This window comes from Cataglyphis hispanica, chromosome 12 (assembly GCF_021464435.1).
Source record: "Cataglyphis hispanica isolate Lineage 1 chromosome 12, ULB_Chis1_1.0, whole genome shotgun sequence".
NCBI lineage: Eukaryota > Metazoa > Arthropoda > Insecta > Hymenoptera > Formicidae > Cataglyphis > Cataglyphis hispanica.
In genome coordinates, this window is record NC_065965.1 from 2290241 (window position 1) to 2308040 (window position 17800).

At 30.0% G+C, this 17800-nt stretch overlaps 2 protein-coding genes across 3 annotated transcripts in view; one reads left to right on the forward strand and one right to left on the reverse strand.

Moving 5' to 3' along the window:
• LOC126853286 (neural cell adhesion molecule 1-like) overlaps positions 1-17800 on the forward strand; it is a 347428-nt gene that overhangs the window by 6091 nt on the left and 323537 nt on the right. The gene's annotated exons all lie outside the window — the stretch shown is intronic.
• LOC126853288 (zwei Ig domain protein zig-8-like) overlaps positions 2607-17800 on the reverse strand; it is a 79898-nt gene continuing 64704 nt past the window's right edge. The window contains exons 4-6 of the mRNA XM_050598893.1: positions 5846-5998; positions 4256-4589; positions 2607-3126 (exon numbers count right to left, since the gene is read on the reverse strand). Of these exons, the coding sequence (XP_050454850.1) occupies positions 2978-3126; positions 4256-4589; positions 5846-5998 (636 nt within the window). The 3' untranslated portion in view covers positions 2607-2977. The remainder of the gene's footprint in view (positions 3127-4255; positions 4590-5845; positions 5999-17800) is intronic.

The following is a 17800-nucleotide window of genomic DNA, read 5'->3' on the forward strand; positions in this document are numbered from 1 at the left end:
ACATGCATATGCAAATAGTTACGAAAAGAAGGTATTAGTTAATTTATTATTAAGTAATAATTCTTTAAGATTTATAAAAAATTTATTTCTTGTCATTTTTTTGCAAACGCATAAAATGTATGTGAACGAGGCATAATCATTCTTTAAAAACAAATCTAATGTTTGCTGAGATAACTTTGTTGTAATGTTCGGATTCATGCAGACAACTACGATTTGTCAAATGAGAAAACCGCTTGGAGTTTTCCTTTCAATCATCACAGTCCTGAATTTGCTTTTACTTGTAGACGCTCGTCGGAATTTACCGATAAATTACATTCGAGGCATTTTAGTTGAATTACTTTGTTTGAGCGTTAGATTGTTTAAGTGATTGCCATTCTCTCGGAAATTACTATGCCATTGTTTAAATAGCTTTAATAAACGGAGAAAATAAAGTTCTTTCTTCTCCTCTTTTTCTCTTTTCTATGTAAATATATTATATTTCTTAAATAGTTAATTTTAATTAATATATTGATTAATTATATTATTTTTTTGCTTATCTCCTTTTTCGAAATTTATTTTCTGGATTTTTAAAATTACTATAATATTATTAAATTTTGTACATTTTTATTCAATTGCGACGAAATAGTATAATTAATTTATAAAACTTTAATAAAATTTTTTATACAAATTTCAATATAAAAAAATTACACTTTAAGGAAATGTGTTCACTATTTTAATTAATATATTCAAATATTTTTTTGTGTAAGTGTGTATTTGTAAAATAATTTTGCTTCTCATCGTTCGCATTCGACTTTAAATCGACTTCTATTAATTATTTATGATTTTTAATAATTGAGCCTTACTTATATTTATAATGCTTTATTTACTATTCGCACAACCGAAAAATTATAAATATTAAAAGTAGTATTAAATTTTTCTTAAGACGAGGCATATTTTATTAAGATATATATCCTAATTAAATAAATATACGCCTTAATTTAATATATACAAAATCAGTAAAATGTCTTTGAAAATATCTTTCTGAAATATATCACGAACATATATGTAATCATTACACATAGTATCAATATAGAAATTAATCTCTCTTATGATTATATTAAAGTTTAATTATACTTATATAATATCTCTCTTATACTTAATTATTAATCTAAATAATTTATTAATAAGTTTATATTAATACATGTAATGTATTTGTTGTTCTTATAATTATAAGATACCAAGAAAGAATGGTATAATATGATTAGATGTATAAATATACATAGTTAATTATAAAAAAAATTTGATAACGTATGTAATTTTATCTTATAAAATTATATATGTTATTAGATTCTTTCATAACTAATTATGTACATTTACATTTGACCACGTTATATTATTTGTTCTCGGAATTATATAAAATCAATATAATATGTAACATGTAAAGTTTTATTTTAAATCTTATTCGCACAATAATATGTTCCTAGAATATTAATTAGAAAAAGTTAATACATATATTACGTATGTATGTATTATTATAATTAACTATTCACATATATTTCAACATTGTTAATCTTTGTTCAAATACACAATAGCATTTTAAGTTTTACACACTCACAATTTCATTATTATCAGATTAAAGAGAGTTTTTCTTATATAAATAAAATAATAATAACTATTTTTTAAATTTTTATGAATTTTTATCAGAAATATTGTACGCGGCAGGTAAATTGTCGTTATTATAAATTATTGCATCTTTTATAGTTTAGAATATTACTTAAGTTGCTTTAAGATAAGAGTTTTTTCTTTATCGATAATTAATTTCAGCTATCATCTGGCAGTATATTCATGGACGCAATTTTAATTGTAATTTTTGAACATTAATTATAATTAAAAATTGTAAATTTATTGCTTTAAAAACATTTAAAAATCCGATATCAATTTCTGTCAGCTTATATTACTCATGTAATTACAATGACAGGACAATCCTAGATTATAAATTAATTATATCTTCAATATTAGTAACAGCCAGTAGAACCAACGGAATCAAGCTTTTGTTTACAGAACTCAATGTCCTATTTGTATTAAATTACTTGTTAGAAACTTGGAAAGTTATAAGGAGTAAATAATATCTGATTCTGATGATGAAGTGTTGTCTTCGCTTCGCGACAAGATTTCAGCACTAAATTTATTCGCCAAGATATGATATATTTCGCAAATGTAATATTCTACAAAGCGTGAAGATCTTTGAGAAGATTTTAAATTTTATATTTGAAATTTAAGAACTGTTCTACGAAAAAATATACATGCTAGATGCTAGGTTAAAATTTATTTTATTATTGCTATATTCACAAAAATAAAAATGGAATTTACGCGCGTGTACTTTGCGAATAAATTTAGTTTCTGAAAACACTTTGTGATATAAATAGAAACGGTAAGTTTCCATGAAAAAAATCATCTGTTTCAATGTGCGAGAGTTTATGATGTCCAACGACACAGGACTGCAACTTGGTTCTCGAAGTTTGCGAGTAAATTTGTCCATGTCGAAAGACGACCAAATCTCATTCTGTGGATATTATTCACTCGTTACGAGTTCAAGCGGAGTTTCTATCAAGTAGTGTCACTTGGATAAGACGTTTCTTTAAACGAAAGTTACATGGTTACGTGAAACTTTGTAGTCCTCCTTGGATTTCACCACTGGGGATACGGAGACTCTTGGAAAAACGTCTGCAGTTGAATCTCTCGCTTTAAGTTTATTTGCAAATAGATTTTTCTTTGATCCCGAGCGGAATCTGTCACATTTTTCTTCATGACGTTTGAATTAGAATCAAATAACTTCAGCGTGCGAGAAGCAAGATATGTTGTAGATATCAGATTAAAAATATCTTCCGATACGCAAATATAATATTTCGAATTGTTGAAAAAAATTTTAGGTATGCAAGCTTGTTTCACGCGAGTTTGCATTCGACTTTTGTTTTGCGAAAATAGCATTTTATGCTAATCACGTGGCATGGCAAATGAAAGTTTGGAAGTACCGTCTTACATCTGGAATAATTAGAAGAGCCGTAAGAATCAATATGGTGTTGCTCCACATAGTTGCCGTGAAATTTCGTTGATCATCTCCATGCATGGCCGCTGGTTTCTCTTCCTCTGAAAACAGATAAGATTGCTTGATGAAACTCGAATGGGAGAGAAAAGCAATTTGATATGTAAAACGGTTTAGACATATTCGGCTTAATTTTAGCAGCATATTCTAATTTTACTGATAAAGAAAAATGTCATATAAACATTGATTGGTAAAGATTTTTATAAACATATCAAGTTAACAATTATGAAATGTATATAATCGCGAATAATATAAAATTAAAATTGTACTTAAGGCACATATTTAATTTCCAAATTAATAAAAATTTAAGGCACGATATTTTATTTGTCAATTACATTATTGATTATTGTACACTGTGTACGTGAAATTGTACAGTGTATTTTTACGTAAATGTACATTTCCCTTTCAATACATGAAAAACTTTGAATGGTCGCCCGTTGATCCCGACCGGGATTGAATAGCCGAAGTAGGTTAACTCTCCCTGTTGACTAGAAAAAATGGGCGACCGGCTTTATATACAGCTATCCTTCGAGATTGAGGACGGTTTGCGAATTTTACGGCCCATAAGACTCGCCCTATACTCCGACACAATGTCTGTTTTTGCCCGAATCCAGATTTCACGCATATATGTGGAGCATAAATAAACGTCTCCTTAATGGTTCGAGAAGAGAAAGGAAGCTAGTGCTTGGCAATCTCGATGATCAACGAGAAGGTTTTTTGAAAGATTGGACCGATAGAAAGAGGATATGTGCAATGAAATTGGCGGGGCGTAAAGAGATATGATAGAGCATTGTTGATGTATATATATATATATATGTCACATTGAATTATAACATAAATTAAATGTGTACATATCTTTACACAATTTAAATTTTATAATATACATTAGATTATGTGTGTACGCTGATATAATTGTCTAAAAATCTAGAAATATAATAAAAACATAATATTCACTGTTAATGATATTAAATTAAAATAATTAGGTAGTAATAAAAGCTGTGCGCATGTGTATGTGTGTGTTTATGTGCAAGTGAATGCATTATACATTATTACTGTCATGTATACACCGGATAGTCGAACTGATCCGATCCAACTGATCGGACGAAATTGTTTGAATATCCGGAATGAGAGAATTGATTTGTGATGCTGTATCCACGCTCAACAATTGCTTACCCTCGATGACGTGTATCATGATGTGAGCCGGTCTGGCATTATTCGGCGAGCATGTGTAATTGGCGCCGTGCGAAAGCTTCACCTTCTCCACGATGAGTACTGAGCCGTTTCTCCTCATCTCGAATCTAACGCCAGGTTCGTTATCATAGTTTATCATACGTGTTTCGCGATACCAGAATACGTAGTTGGGCGATTCCGCGGCTGCCATCAGCTGGCATTCCAAACGCAGGCTAGAGCCCTGTTTCACATGGAGATCCGGGCCACCTGGTATTACAGAGTACGCCTCCGTAATGTTTAGACGTACAAATCGTTGCTGCACTGGTACCGTTTGTATCTATTACATTAGAACATAAGAAAATATATAAATTATAATTTATAAAATATATTGCCTTTTAAAGACGTTAAATATTTAAATTAATTTGATAATTAAAATTTAAAAAGTCGAATAGTCAATTTCAAGTTTCATTTTTTAATTTTATCATAATATTTGCATGTAATCATGATAATTCTTAATTTTTATCGTTTATTATGTGAGAAATTTTTTTTCTATGACGTTATCTAATTTTTTAAATATTTTTATTATTTTTATTTGTAATTATCTGAAATTATTTTTTAGATTTTTGTTTATATATTTACTATAATTATTATTGATTGCTATAGAGAGAGAGAGAGAGAGTTTTATTTATTTTTTTTTTTCATGTATTCATTAACATATGACGCTAGGCATAAAAAGTAATAATACTATATATTGTAAACTATTGTATGGTTAAAAACAAATATTACATATAATTGCATTATATTATAGTCATAAGTTATATTGTCGAGAAAAATTTTTAACAGACTTCGTAAAAAATGCTGTTAATACTAGTCATATATATGAGATATACTACTGTCTGACCGCGATTGATTGTCACTACTAGTTGAGTCGGATGAACGTAAGCTATTTGATGCACGCAGCAAAAAAGTTAGCGTAATATAAACTAGGTCGATATATTGAGCGATTGTCCTGTTAACTTGTTATTTTTTGATGAAAAATATTTCTAAAAGTCACGAACAAAAAGAAAAAAATAATGCAATATATATGTTAAAAATATATATGTCAAAAAAAGAATCGGCAAAAAGAGAGTGCAATACTGGTCGAAATAAATCAGGCTGACATTTTAAATTACATATCTTAATGGAAGTAGATCTATTTTTTCCTAGGTATATTTGATATATTATTGTATATATATATATATATATATATATATATATATATTTCCTAGCTTATATTTAATCATTAACATGAAAAAATTCAAAATTCATATTTTAAAGGTATATTATTGCAATAATTACGTTTAATAGCATTTATAATGAAAGTTTAAGTTTATGTTAAATTTATAATTATTTTTAGAGAAATATGTATAATCATATATAATTAATTTAAGAAGAAATATAATTATGTAGCTTGTCTATCTCTTTTAAAAGATGTCACATTTCGAAGAGATATAGGGCAATACTATAACTCTTTTGATTAGTATAATATCGATGTTCAAAAATGGCATGTTGTTTTATAAACAATGTAATGCAAATGAAAACAATGAATATTACCTGACACTCATAAAGACCTGCATCTTCCTGTTTGACGTTCTTGATTAAGAGACTCCAATTAGGATTGTTTAAGACAACGAAACGTTTATCTATACAGTGAGTATCTCGACCCACTGTAAGTAGTTGTCTGTCTTTCCGCCTAATCCAAGTCACCTGAAATATGAATTTTATTTCATAACTTGTTCTGATGAATAGTACAGTTGCATTATTAGAATTATAAGTATTGATATGTACGTAATATATAAGCAAATTATTTATACGATTTATGCTCTATAATAAGTTTACTTTAATGCACGAAAAAATATTCTAACAAATAACAAGATTAAAGATGAATGTAAATTGTAAATTTCTTGCAACCATCATCTATTTTACATATATGCTACGCGTTTATTCTCTTTGCCATGTTTTCTTCTACGTATGCATTTTCTCTGTTATTTATTCTAGTGTAGTATATTATGCACAGTTGCATTGTATATACAGGTGCCCTAGATTTTATTAAATCAGTCGATTATCATATTTTTAAAACACAGTACTTTGTATTCTTCACTGTGAATGTCCATTATAATTCTCTTTTACAGTTACTGTAAGTTGTAAATTATATTCAAAATAAAAAATTATAGAGTCGCTCTAAAAAATAATTTTGCATTATTTATGTGCACGTCGGCAAAGCGACCGCGTATGGTGGAGAGAAACGACCCAAATCCAAATGTATTACTTTGGTAGCACTCGATTAAATTTTCAGCCTTGCAGGCGATGGGAACAGAAGTACCTGCTTGACAGATCCTCTAAAATATCCGGCGCGATATTTTGCTAGAAATATATATTGCGTAGGTTTCGCTCGGTTGACTTCAAAGATAGACATCGGCGGTTATTTATGGAAAATGTCACCAAGATAGAAATAGATCTTCTATACGGAATCTCAAGATTTCTCAATCGTTCGTCGATCGAGCGAGAAGTTTCTCTTCTGCGAATATATATATTTACTATAGATATTTCAATATCTCAATCGTTAGATACTTTTCTTACAGTACAGGGTATCGTATTACAGTTTATATAAGAGAATACTTTCTTTTGTATGTGTGTGACTATACGCTGTCTTCGTATTGCAAACTTTTTATATTCATTGTCACTGGAAAGAAGTCAGTTGTGAATTAAAAAAATTGAATTCTACGGGAAGAAAATCTTTGTTATAAATAAATATATCTGACTGAATAAATTTTGAAAAAATCCTAGGTATACGTATTTATAAAATGCGAGAAATTAGCGATGTTGCTTTTGGAAGATGCGCGATTTCCAGTCAGTTCAATCTGTCGATCCTGATAAAATTAAGCGGATTCGCGGGGATTATGAGCGGCATGCATGTTGAAGCTAATTACCGGCAGGATGTTTCAATTATAGATAGATTTAATATTGACGAGCATAGAATAAATAATTCGCGGATAACGACGCGTGCGTCCATTGTCGTCGATATATAAAAAGTCGTATTGCGTAAAAACAAAATTACATAAGGTTTAGAGAAAATTTCAACTTTTTCTCTATTCTTTTATTAAAAATTATACATATATGCAATGCCTTGAATGTTATTGCAATTTATCATCTTAATTCATCTCTTCCATCTCGTACATTCTTTTTCCTTTTTTCTCTAATTTGAACGATTAAAGTTTTAATAGATCTTTGACACAAACTTAGCTTCCTGTTATTGATTTATTGTGCTTTAAATAAAATTTGTTAATTGTAAAAATAATTGAATATTTATAGAACTGAGTTGGAATATAGAGTTACTAATATATAACTAGGATTGTGTGAGAGATGTAAAGTATTTGTAAATCTTTTATCTAAAAACATTAAAGACACGATTTTTAATGAAGATTTGTCTTTAAAATTGAACACAAAATATATCTCGAAATATTCAAGTATTAGTAGAATAAAATTTATATTTTATATTAAAATATAATTTATGTTACAAGAGAGAGAGAGAGAGATATAATCTTATCTAAATTAAGAGAACAATTATTATGTTGGTATCCAAAAATAAAATTCGTTTTACTTTTTATGTAGCTATATTCCGCATTGTGTTTATACAATTACGCGCATGTATGCACGTAATTAAAAAGAGTTGCCTTTAAACTGCAACCCAAATTAACAATGCGCTGAAAATACTTTGTAAACAAATATCCGTTATACGTGTAGATAGAAAAAAACAATAAATGCGTGGTACAAACACATATGAAAACAAACGGACAGACTGCAAAATTAATTATATTTCGAATCGGAATAGCCAATAGCACGAATAGCTCGTTATCTCCTCTTTTCTCATTTATATTGTTTATCGGTTTCACATACTGCTTCCGGTTTCCACACTTTACACATATATGTTAATTAAATTATATGTTTAAAAATGTATTGCTGTCGATTTATTATAAATTGTACTCTCCTCGAAAGTAACAATTACTTTTTTTCGATAGCTATAATGGTAACGTCGTTACAAAATTTGTTTTTATCGGAAGAAATAATTTCAATATATTTTTTTAGTAACGAATAATAAATAGTTACTTTGATCGCTACTTTGAAATTTTATGACCTCTCTCACTCTTATCACATTTTCAATATATCTTTCTCTTTTACGATACACGGATTTACGAGCAACTTTATCAATATAAATAAATAAGGATGGTGTGCTCTACGACCCTACAATGCATTCTAGTCGCATACGTGACGGTCCATCATAAATGGCTTAGACTTTCCATATGTCACGTAAACCGTAACACGATAACACGCACGTGTTATCGCCTAAAATGACACGTTCGTTGCGGACACATTACGGACGCAGTTACATTATCCGGATGCAGTTTGGACACACAGAAAGACAGAAAGAGTGCCCGAGGTTTGAGTCGATGCGACATGAATAAAAGATCGACCGCGCTACTTTCTCGGGCTATTTTCCTAGCGTGCCGATATCGACCAATCACTTTTCGATATCGTCTGCCGAATCGTTCGACGAAAGCTGCTGTAATTAATCCTTTGAGAGCTCTTTCAATTGTTTTTACATCTTTGTATTCAAAGATGGCAAGTTCCATGAATATACAGAATATACCGTAACGAAATATTCTTTTGCCCGATTGGTTATTTTCATCAATTTAAAGTTGATTTTTAGTATTAATTAAATAAAAATCTTGAATGTCATATTATATTCGTAAGTTTTCAATTTTTAATTAGAATTTTTGCTCAAGTCTTGACTCAAGTCTTAATAAAGAAAATTTATTTAACATTTGATGCAAATATTAATGGTTGATTATATTCAATATTTGGTCGCATAAAATTTGATTTTTCAAAATTTATCATTTTCTAAATTACAAATGAAAAGCTACTACATCTTTCATATTTTAATCTTTTTAGTATTATTATTATTATTAAAAATAAGTATAATATAAAAAAAATAGGAAGACTCTAGTCATCAAATTTTTTCCATTTACGTCATTCTACTTAAATTTTTTATTCTTTTTATTATAATAATTTGTAACTTGCGATCAGTAATATGTAATAATATATGAGCGGTCACATTATACAGTGCAATTACTGATCAAGTTACGTATTCCCGCTTAACGACACCTGCTGCCTAACGTGCCCGGGTCCGTTTGTCAGCTGGTATGCATGCGTTGGCGTATGAACTACTTCATCGCATTACATTAAGCACCAAAGGTTAATGATGTCAGTAATAAACAATATGGTCCATAATACTACGTTCTCGTGCGAAGGATCGCGTTAGGAGAAATGTCACGTAATTGACCCTTCTATTCATATGTTCTACAGATGTTGTATGTAAAAATATTAAAATTATTATCAGAAAAAATACACAGCATTCTTTCGTTTTCTCTTTCTCTCTTAATTGATATCGTCCTAGTAATTGAATACTGTACATAATGTAATTAATTTTCTTCAATTTTTTTTCTACAGGACGATTGTAATGGCAACATAATTATGTTAGACAAGTCGACAAGTTAATTATTTTGCGAGAGCTTTATATGATTGTACAATTGAAGAACTTCATACGATTGTACAATAATACGTTGCGGAAGGCCGCATGAATGCCGCTCGTTTAATTAAAGAGTCCCATGGTATAACGAAAGGCGCTTGCTAGCAGTGAGGCGTGTTTTAGTAGCTATAAATTTGCAACGTAGTTACATAATTGGGCAAAACGTATGTCACGTAACAAGAACCGGGTGTTTTAGCATTCGACTAGGGAGAGTGCGATTATAAAGTTCCATGCATGACCGATCGTTAAAAGAACGATAGAGATTTTAATTTTAATATTTATAAGACTCTGTCAAATTTTTTATTTAAAATTTTGAATAAGAGATAAACAACAAAGAGCATATTAAATCCACTCGCATTATGCTTTTTTAATAAAGTGATTATAAGCAAATATAATAGTAAAATTTTAAAAATTAATATATGTATGAATAAAAAAACTCTAAATTATAATTAATATATAGCTTTGAGAGTGATGACCTTTCTTTCTATTATTGAGAATTAATGTCTGAAGAATTAATATTAATGAGACGGCAACGGGGTAAAAGCAGTAGCGCTATTACGCAACTTTCCGCACGATTAATCGTAACATGGACTAAATAGGACCGTGTTAATAGGAGGTATAAATATCCTATGATTTATTCATGTGACCCGTTTGAGCGCAATCACGCTACTAATTTTCCAAATCGCGAACGTTAAGTTGTTCCTCTTTAAATTCTATCCAAGAAAATCTTGCATTCTGACATTGTTTAAATTTAAAAATTTTATGTTTAAGCTGCAAAATTATAGATGTTTTGTTACTCTTTATTGTTTTATCTAAATATACATATGTATGAAAATAAGTAGAATTAACAGAACGTCGTGTAGACTTTATGTGAGCTAAGTTTTTTTATATGTTGGTAATTTTTAATTTCAATATCAAATATTTTTTATTTTTTCTTAGATTTTACAAATCCGTTAATCAATCAAAATTTATTTAAGAAAAATGATTTTACTCTTTATTTGCACGCTCACGTTCGCATATACATATACATTCAAAGCAATACTTTTCTTTGAATTTTCTTCATTTTTTATTTTTAAGAATTTAAAAGATATTCTGATTTTATTGTGAGAAAGAATCGACTTCAAACATTCATATAAGACGACGTCACGTTTATATAAAATATGATTCATTGATACACATTGTAGATACAATACATGCGTGTAATATAGCGAAACAAACTTATCAACAATTTTCGATCCATAAATATTTTTAAAAATATCTTCTACTAATTATTGTTACCATTATATTTTGCTCATAAGATTTTCTCTCTACTTTTAATTCTTTGGGCTAGGAGAGAAACCTCGGTAACTGTTGCAACTCAAGAAACAGTGGGAAAGAAGTGACGCCTATTCACAAAATCTTTAGTGCAGCGTCGGACTAGAAAGAAAATCCTTCTTTCACACGAGCATGATCCATTAATCATGGCTTTTCTTCGCACGTGTGAACCCGCCGCGCTACGATAACATCGGCGCGCCATTTAATTAATGTCCCCTCGAAAGAACGGTTTCCAATCGCAAGAAATTTATTGGCCCTCGACCATCGCGCGGCCCAGCTCCCGATCCCGAGACCACTTTTCTTCCCATTTTATTTATTCCGTTATCTTATGAGAGTGTTTTCTAGACCGGATAAACTTCGAAGATTTGGACGAGATGCGCGTTTTGTGCTCTTTGACCGCTTCTCTATTTCTGGATTTGTTTTTAGAGTTGTGCGAAACGGGGACGAATTGCTATAAACGAAAAATCTAAGAATAAAATTATGATACTATGACTATTATATATTTATTGCGTAAGATTAATCCATTTTATTTTCTAAATAGCTTGAAGAAAAATATGTATCAGATTGAGAAATATTAACAAAGTTCCTATTTTACTAAAATGCTGCAAAAGAATTGTATAATATATTACATATTTTATTTATGCAAACTAGATACATATTTTTTCGCGAATTATATTTTTAACGCTATCTCCCAAAATCCGCACATACCGATATCAAGTAACAATTAAAATTATAATAATCCATATCAATTATCATAAAATATTCTCTTTTCCATTGTCTGCATCGCGAATTTCCACCCCTGATTATTCTTGTAATCCTGAATGCGCAACCTTTGCTGCATCGCGCTTCTCTCGCTTTCTGCTCATTACGGGAACTTCGGAATTAAATCATTCAATCTCATAAAAGTAACATTTATCGGAAGACTAATGCGATTCGATCGCGTATTCCACCTAGCTTCTATTTGAGCGAATTAATAGGCAACGTGAACATCGCACGCCAGTACATTATCGGCTCGTGGTGTGTCACGCCGCCGGTTTATGGTCGTTGTTCTAGTGGTTTACATTCAAGGGTACTTCTCAAAACTCCAGTCGAGCCACAGAGAATCATTTAGTCCAAATGTCGAGTATTCCTGGAATCAACGTCAATCGAAATAATTGCGCGACAGAGAAATTAATTTGGACACAAATTAATTAACAATATAATTTGTGTCTGCTGATGATAATAGAATAGTAATAAAAAAATCAAAAGATAATTTGTATTTAATTAACAATATTTTCATTATCTGATCTATTATGTATCTCGACGTTTTATTGAATTTAAAATAATTTAAGAAAAATCAAATTGATAAAGAAAATTAGGCTTAATTAAGCAGGGTATAATCTGCTTTGAGGGAAGCCTTTTGCATGTCACATTATAATTTATCAATGAGCGGATTTGCGTTTGACCGACGCGACGCAATGGACACGTTTAATTTGCCTGTTTAGAAGTAAATGGCGCGTTACTGGGAAACTGAATCGCTTCATCTCGCAGTCCGTCTGGATTGAGTTTCGGCAATAGGCATGTCTCTAGCCTGACATTCACTCGATGATCGGAACCACGCCAGCGCACGCTCGTTTGTCTTGTTACCGCAGATTCAACGCGCACTTGATTCGCTGTCCCAAATTAGCCGATGTTTCGAATGGTGTCCAACAATGTTGTTTCGGCCTGTCGGCTCATTATCTGCTCTTTCAATGTGACAGATGAGGCGCCGCCGCGTTTGCATTACGATGCGTAAAGGACGACGAATTTTAGAAAACAATTAACGTATACAAATTTGTGAGAAAAATTTTATAATTTTTTCTTAAACAAAAGTGTAAAAAAAGATAAAACAGAAAAATTTTATATGATTTGATATTTTATTTTTTTACAATTGTATTGACGCACTTACAATATTTTTTTTCTATAAAAAGCCGCATGATTTTTGTATGAAGTCTGATTCTTTTCATCAATTCTATATATAAAGATTTTATAGAAATCTTAATAATTTACAAGACATTTTACGCTTTATGTAAAATCTAAATATCCATACAATTTTTATATCCATAACTTATTTGTAGTGATATCGATTAGTGATATATAGTTTCCCTTAAAAAAGGAAGGTGGGTTTTAAGGGGTTTTAGTGGGTTCTATTTTGGGATTTAAGGAGCACAACAGTATGCATAGAGATTGCAGATTAAAATTAAAAAAAAAATCGGGAAAATACCGAAATCAATAACTTGAAGAATGTTTCGTAAAAATCCTATTTACTTTCCTTACATAATTGAGCTTGAATCGAACATTCTTATCGTGCTTCTCGTGCACGTCTATGTACATCCAGTCACGCGTGATCGTACGCGTTCTGATACGCGCGAGTGCATACGAGAAATTCATGGGATATTATATTCGGCCGATGTGTCGCGTATAAATTTCGCAAGCAGTCGGCGCCGATATATGAATATTTCGGAAATCGGCACACGCGCGCCCTAAAATCCTTGCGGAAATCCCAACGGAATGCGCGGAAACTTCTCCAATTTTCTGGCTGGCGTGGCAAATCGTCTCTGGAACGCAATACTAAGTTTCTTGCGGAATAGCGAACGCGACCTTCCGTGAATCGTTTTTTTTTTCTTTTTTTTTTCTTTTTTTTTCGGATGCTACTTGCTAATAGGAGATTCGCGTAGCTTTCGCAATTTGTACTTAATAAGACAATAACGAGACAAAAAAGTTGTAGGTTGTATAATTTCAAAAAAAAAAGAATTGTTTTTCTTAAAAAATCTGAGCCAAGTGCATTATAAAAAGCTGCAAATGCTATTTACTGTTATATTATATTTATGGAATGAAAAGAATAGGCAGACTACTTTTTTCGATTTTTTAAAAATAAATGATGTTAATTGGGAAAGCAGTTTTTTTCTGAAATTTATTAATTATATTCTTTCTTGTATTAAGCTTCCATTTATTGGATTACGTAAATTTATCATTTTTAATACGAGTTTGGATATAATTTTACGATAGCTGGTAATCTCATGATTCTGAAATACAAAATGTAAATTATTTCCACGTTGTGTGAGCATATGAAGCAAAAAAATTCATCCGTGATTGTCTGTTATACCCAGATATTTCTCACGAGTTTGTTAAAATGTATGCTATTATGAATGTGGAACGCAAAATTTCTGTAATTCCATAATATTGCTTATTTAAAGAGTTTTCGGTTAATATCACAAAATATAATTATCTCATTTTATCTGCTCACGTTTTTCACATGAAAATGTTGTTGTTTCAATGACGAATGTATTTATACATTGTATGCTAATAAATATTAAAGCTTAACAAAACATCTCTAATTAGCGAAATTGTCAAATTTTCAATAAACAGATCAATTTTACGCAAGATAAATTCTATGTAGACGGTTTATTATTTTACGATACATGATAACAGAATTTTTAATGAGAGTCTCTTAAGTAATATCTTTATAAGAGTTTGATATGGAAATAAGACATAGAAAAAAATACATAGAGTCGTTCGATTAAGTTGCAAATCTATTTGCATATATAAAGGTTTTGCTTGCAATTATAAAAAAGTATTTTGCATAAACATTTATCGATATTAGCTGACCTAAATTGTAATTATAAATTAATTACAATTCCATAACGTGGATCTGAGTGACAAAATTAGGACATCCTATTTCCAGAAGCGTATAAAGCGCATACATAAAAAACGTGACCGGACAAAACCATAATTATTAATATAATTATTGTATTACATATAATGCTCGTATTGTGTAAGCGTATTGCATACGATTGTGACATTTGTTTACTGATTTTGATGTTTTCAGATTTTATGGTTTTAAATATTTTGATTACATCTGATTTAACATATTTCTGTATAAATTCATTTATTTACGATATGTACTTATGAATTCATTCATTACGATATGTATTTGCAAATTATTTTTAGATTATTTTATAATAAAATAATTAAATTATTATTTATATAAGTAGTATTTACAGTTTAAGTTAAATCAATAAATTTCGAAATAAACGGATTTATGCTACTGACAAAATTGAAAAACAGTAGTTTATAAGAAACTTTTACTATTTTGACATAGCGACGGCAATAAATGAGAACGTTGCGTTTATTCGTCTGAAAAACAATGGAGATAAACCCGGCAGAGTAAGAGAAAGAACTCTTCCATCGTCATGGAACAGGATGTGTATGCATCTGCGTGTACGCGATGCATATGTGGACGTAACGCATGTGCGTCACTGGTTGCGTTCGCGCCGATATCACACACCGACACACGCTTCGCGTGACATGGAAACATTGAAAAAGCCGTGTGGCAAATATTTTTGCCACAAAACGCGCCAGCAGCCCGCGACATTTTCCGGTACACGTTGCACGGTAAATTTCATCGGGAAATTTACCGGATGCGAGTAACGTTTCGAGCGAGGTTTCATCTCGTGTGCAGCACCGCGAGGAAATATCAGCCGTTAACATTGGCCGATGTATTAGTGCTGGCAATATCGCGATAAGAAGTAAAAAGTATTATTTTTCGGATATCTAATTTACGATCGAGATATTTTGGCAATAATAGTTGCAATAAATGCGATATCGAAAGTGCTGTGCTAACAAACACGCTTACCGTAATAACTTGTTGCAAGGATCATGAAATGGTTTTATGAAACAATAAAGATTATTAAATTGCTGATATGACTGCTGATATATAAATTTCTTGCGCAAAAAATTTATATAATTTATTACTTAATTATCACTATTTTAATAATGTTACAAAATGCCTGTATTGATAATTAAACGTTTACTAAAATTTAATCGATCGTATTAAGATAACAATATTTTCTTACTCGTACAAGATAATCAATATTTTTTTATCTAAACTTTAATGAAATATAAACATTTCGTTATCTTATATCGGTAACTTTTCTTGTCAAAGGAAGAATTAAATTTATTCTATTATTTATTCTAAATATATATATTAAGTTTATTTTTGAAATAACAAGGGAATTGGATGTCAACGGAAGAAACACGGATTAATAATTTAAAATTAATTTCCGCTCATATTACGCAGTTTGCATGTAAAATCGCAAAGGGCTCTTCAGCATAAACCCTCGTTGTAAAGTGCGCGTTTCACCCTGTAATTTCTTCCCCGAGCGCGGGTGCGTACACGCTTATATTTGCCGTTTAACTCGGTTAGGCTTCAGTTAGACCTGTGCACCGGAATACAATAGGCTTCAGAAATAATTACGAAATTGCGAGAATTATTACTCAAGAGATCCTATTCTTCGACATTACATCATACCAACGCTTAGAGAGCTATTAAAACTCGACATCACAATGGCGCATTCATTTGGCTCACCGACCACTTGTAAATTCATTCTATATGTGCATATAAATGTAGGCGCAATTATGATAAAAATTATATTGCAAATTATAAAGCTCTTATTATTATAATTATAAATATTTAAAAAAGAAAATCCAAGAGAAAATATAATATAGTTACATTGTCATTTTATTATTATATATTAAAATCATTTTATTAATTTACGTAATGATGATTTATAAGCACTTAAGATATACAGAATGTTCCTAGTTTTATTAAAGTGGATGATCTTGTTCAATAATTCAGGAGGTATATAATATATTATTAAATATATTATAAAAATCAGAGTTATAATATGTTTCAATAATAAATATACTATAATTTCTGTTTTAATAATGTGCGTTAATTAAATAGCTAAACTATATTACCATCTTTTGTAAAACTGCTTATTGTCTTTTTATAAAAGAGAAATTGTGTGCTTATTCTATTACATTACAAAAATATTTTATTTATTATATATTTAATTTGATTAAAATAATTTGTCAAAAATTTGATGAAAAATAATTTTTTTTTGTTTTATTATAGAGTTATTGTCAATTTGCATAAGAAAATGTACACATTTCTTTTTCTCGATTTTTTTAGCTAGAAAATCACGACATTTCTTCCACTACTTCATGCTCTATTAAACTCAGCTTTCGACGTAACGTAACGATCGTTTTACGTATATATCGCATGTATGTATACTTTGCCAAGCTCGCCTGTGAAGTAATTTCTGCAGTTGCCGCGGGGATAAGACAGGCAGGAAAGAAATGAAATTTTATCGTAGAAACGATAGTCATCCCGATGTTATGGCACACACAATAAAACGCGATCGCAAATAAAATAGTGTGCACCTACTGCGTTATTCATAGGAAGGATGGCGTTAAACGTTACCAATCGTACCTTACGAATGTAGGGATAGATTGTATATGGGAGCACGTAAATAGATTAAGGGAAATATTTAATGCTTTTGAATATTAAAAATTTCTGCTAATTTGATCCTTTTTTAATTTAATTTTTGTAGTATTGTGTCGTCAATCATTAATTAATATTCTTGATATATCTAATCTATACATATATCTAACATAATGATAGATATCTTAAACATCTATTAATAGAGTTTCATAAAATACGAATTCAAAATGTTCTTAATAGTATCTATTATATAAATTATAAATATACGAGAATTTATAATTAGTAATTTGTAATTAAGTACATT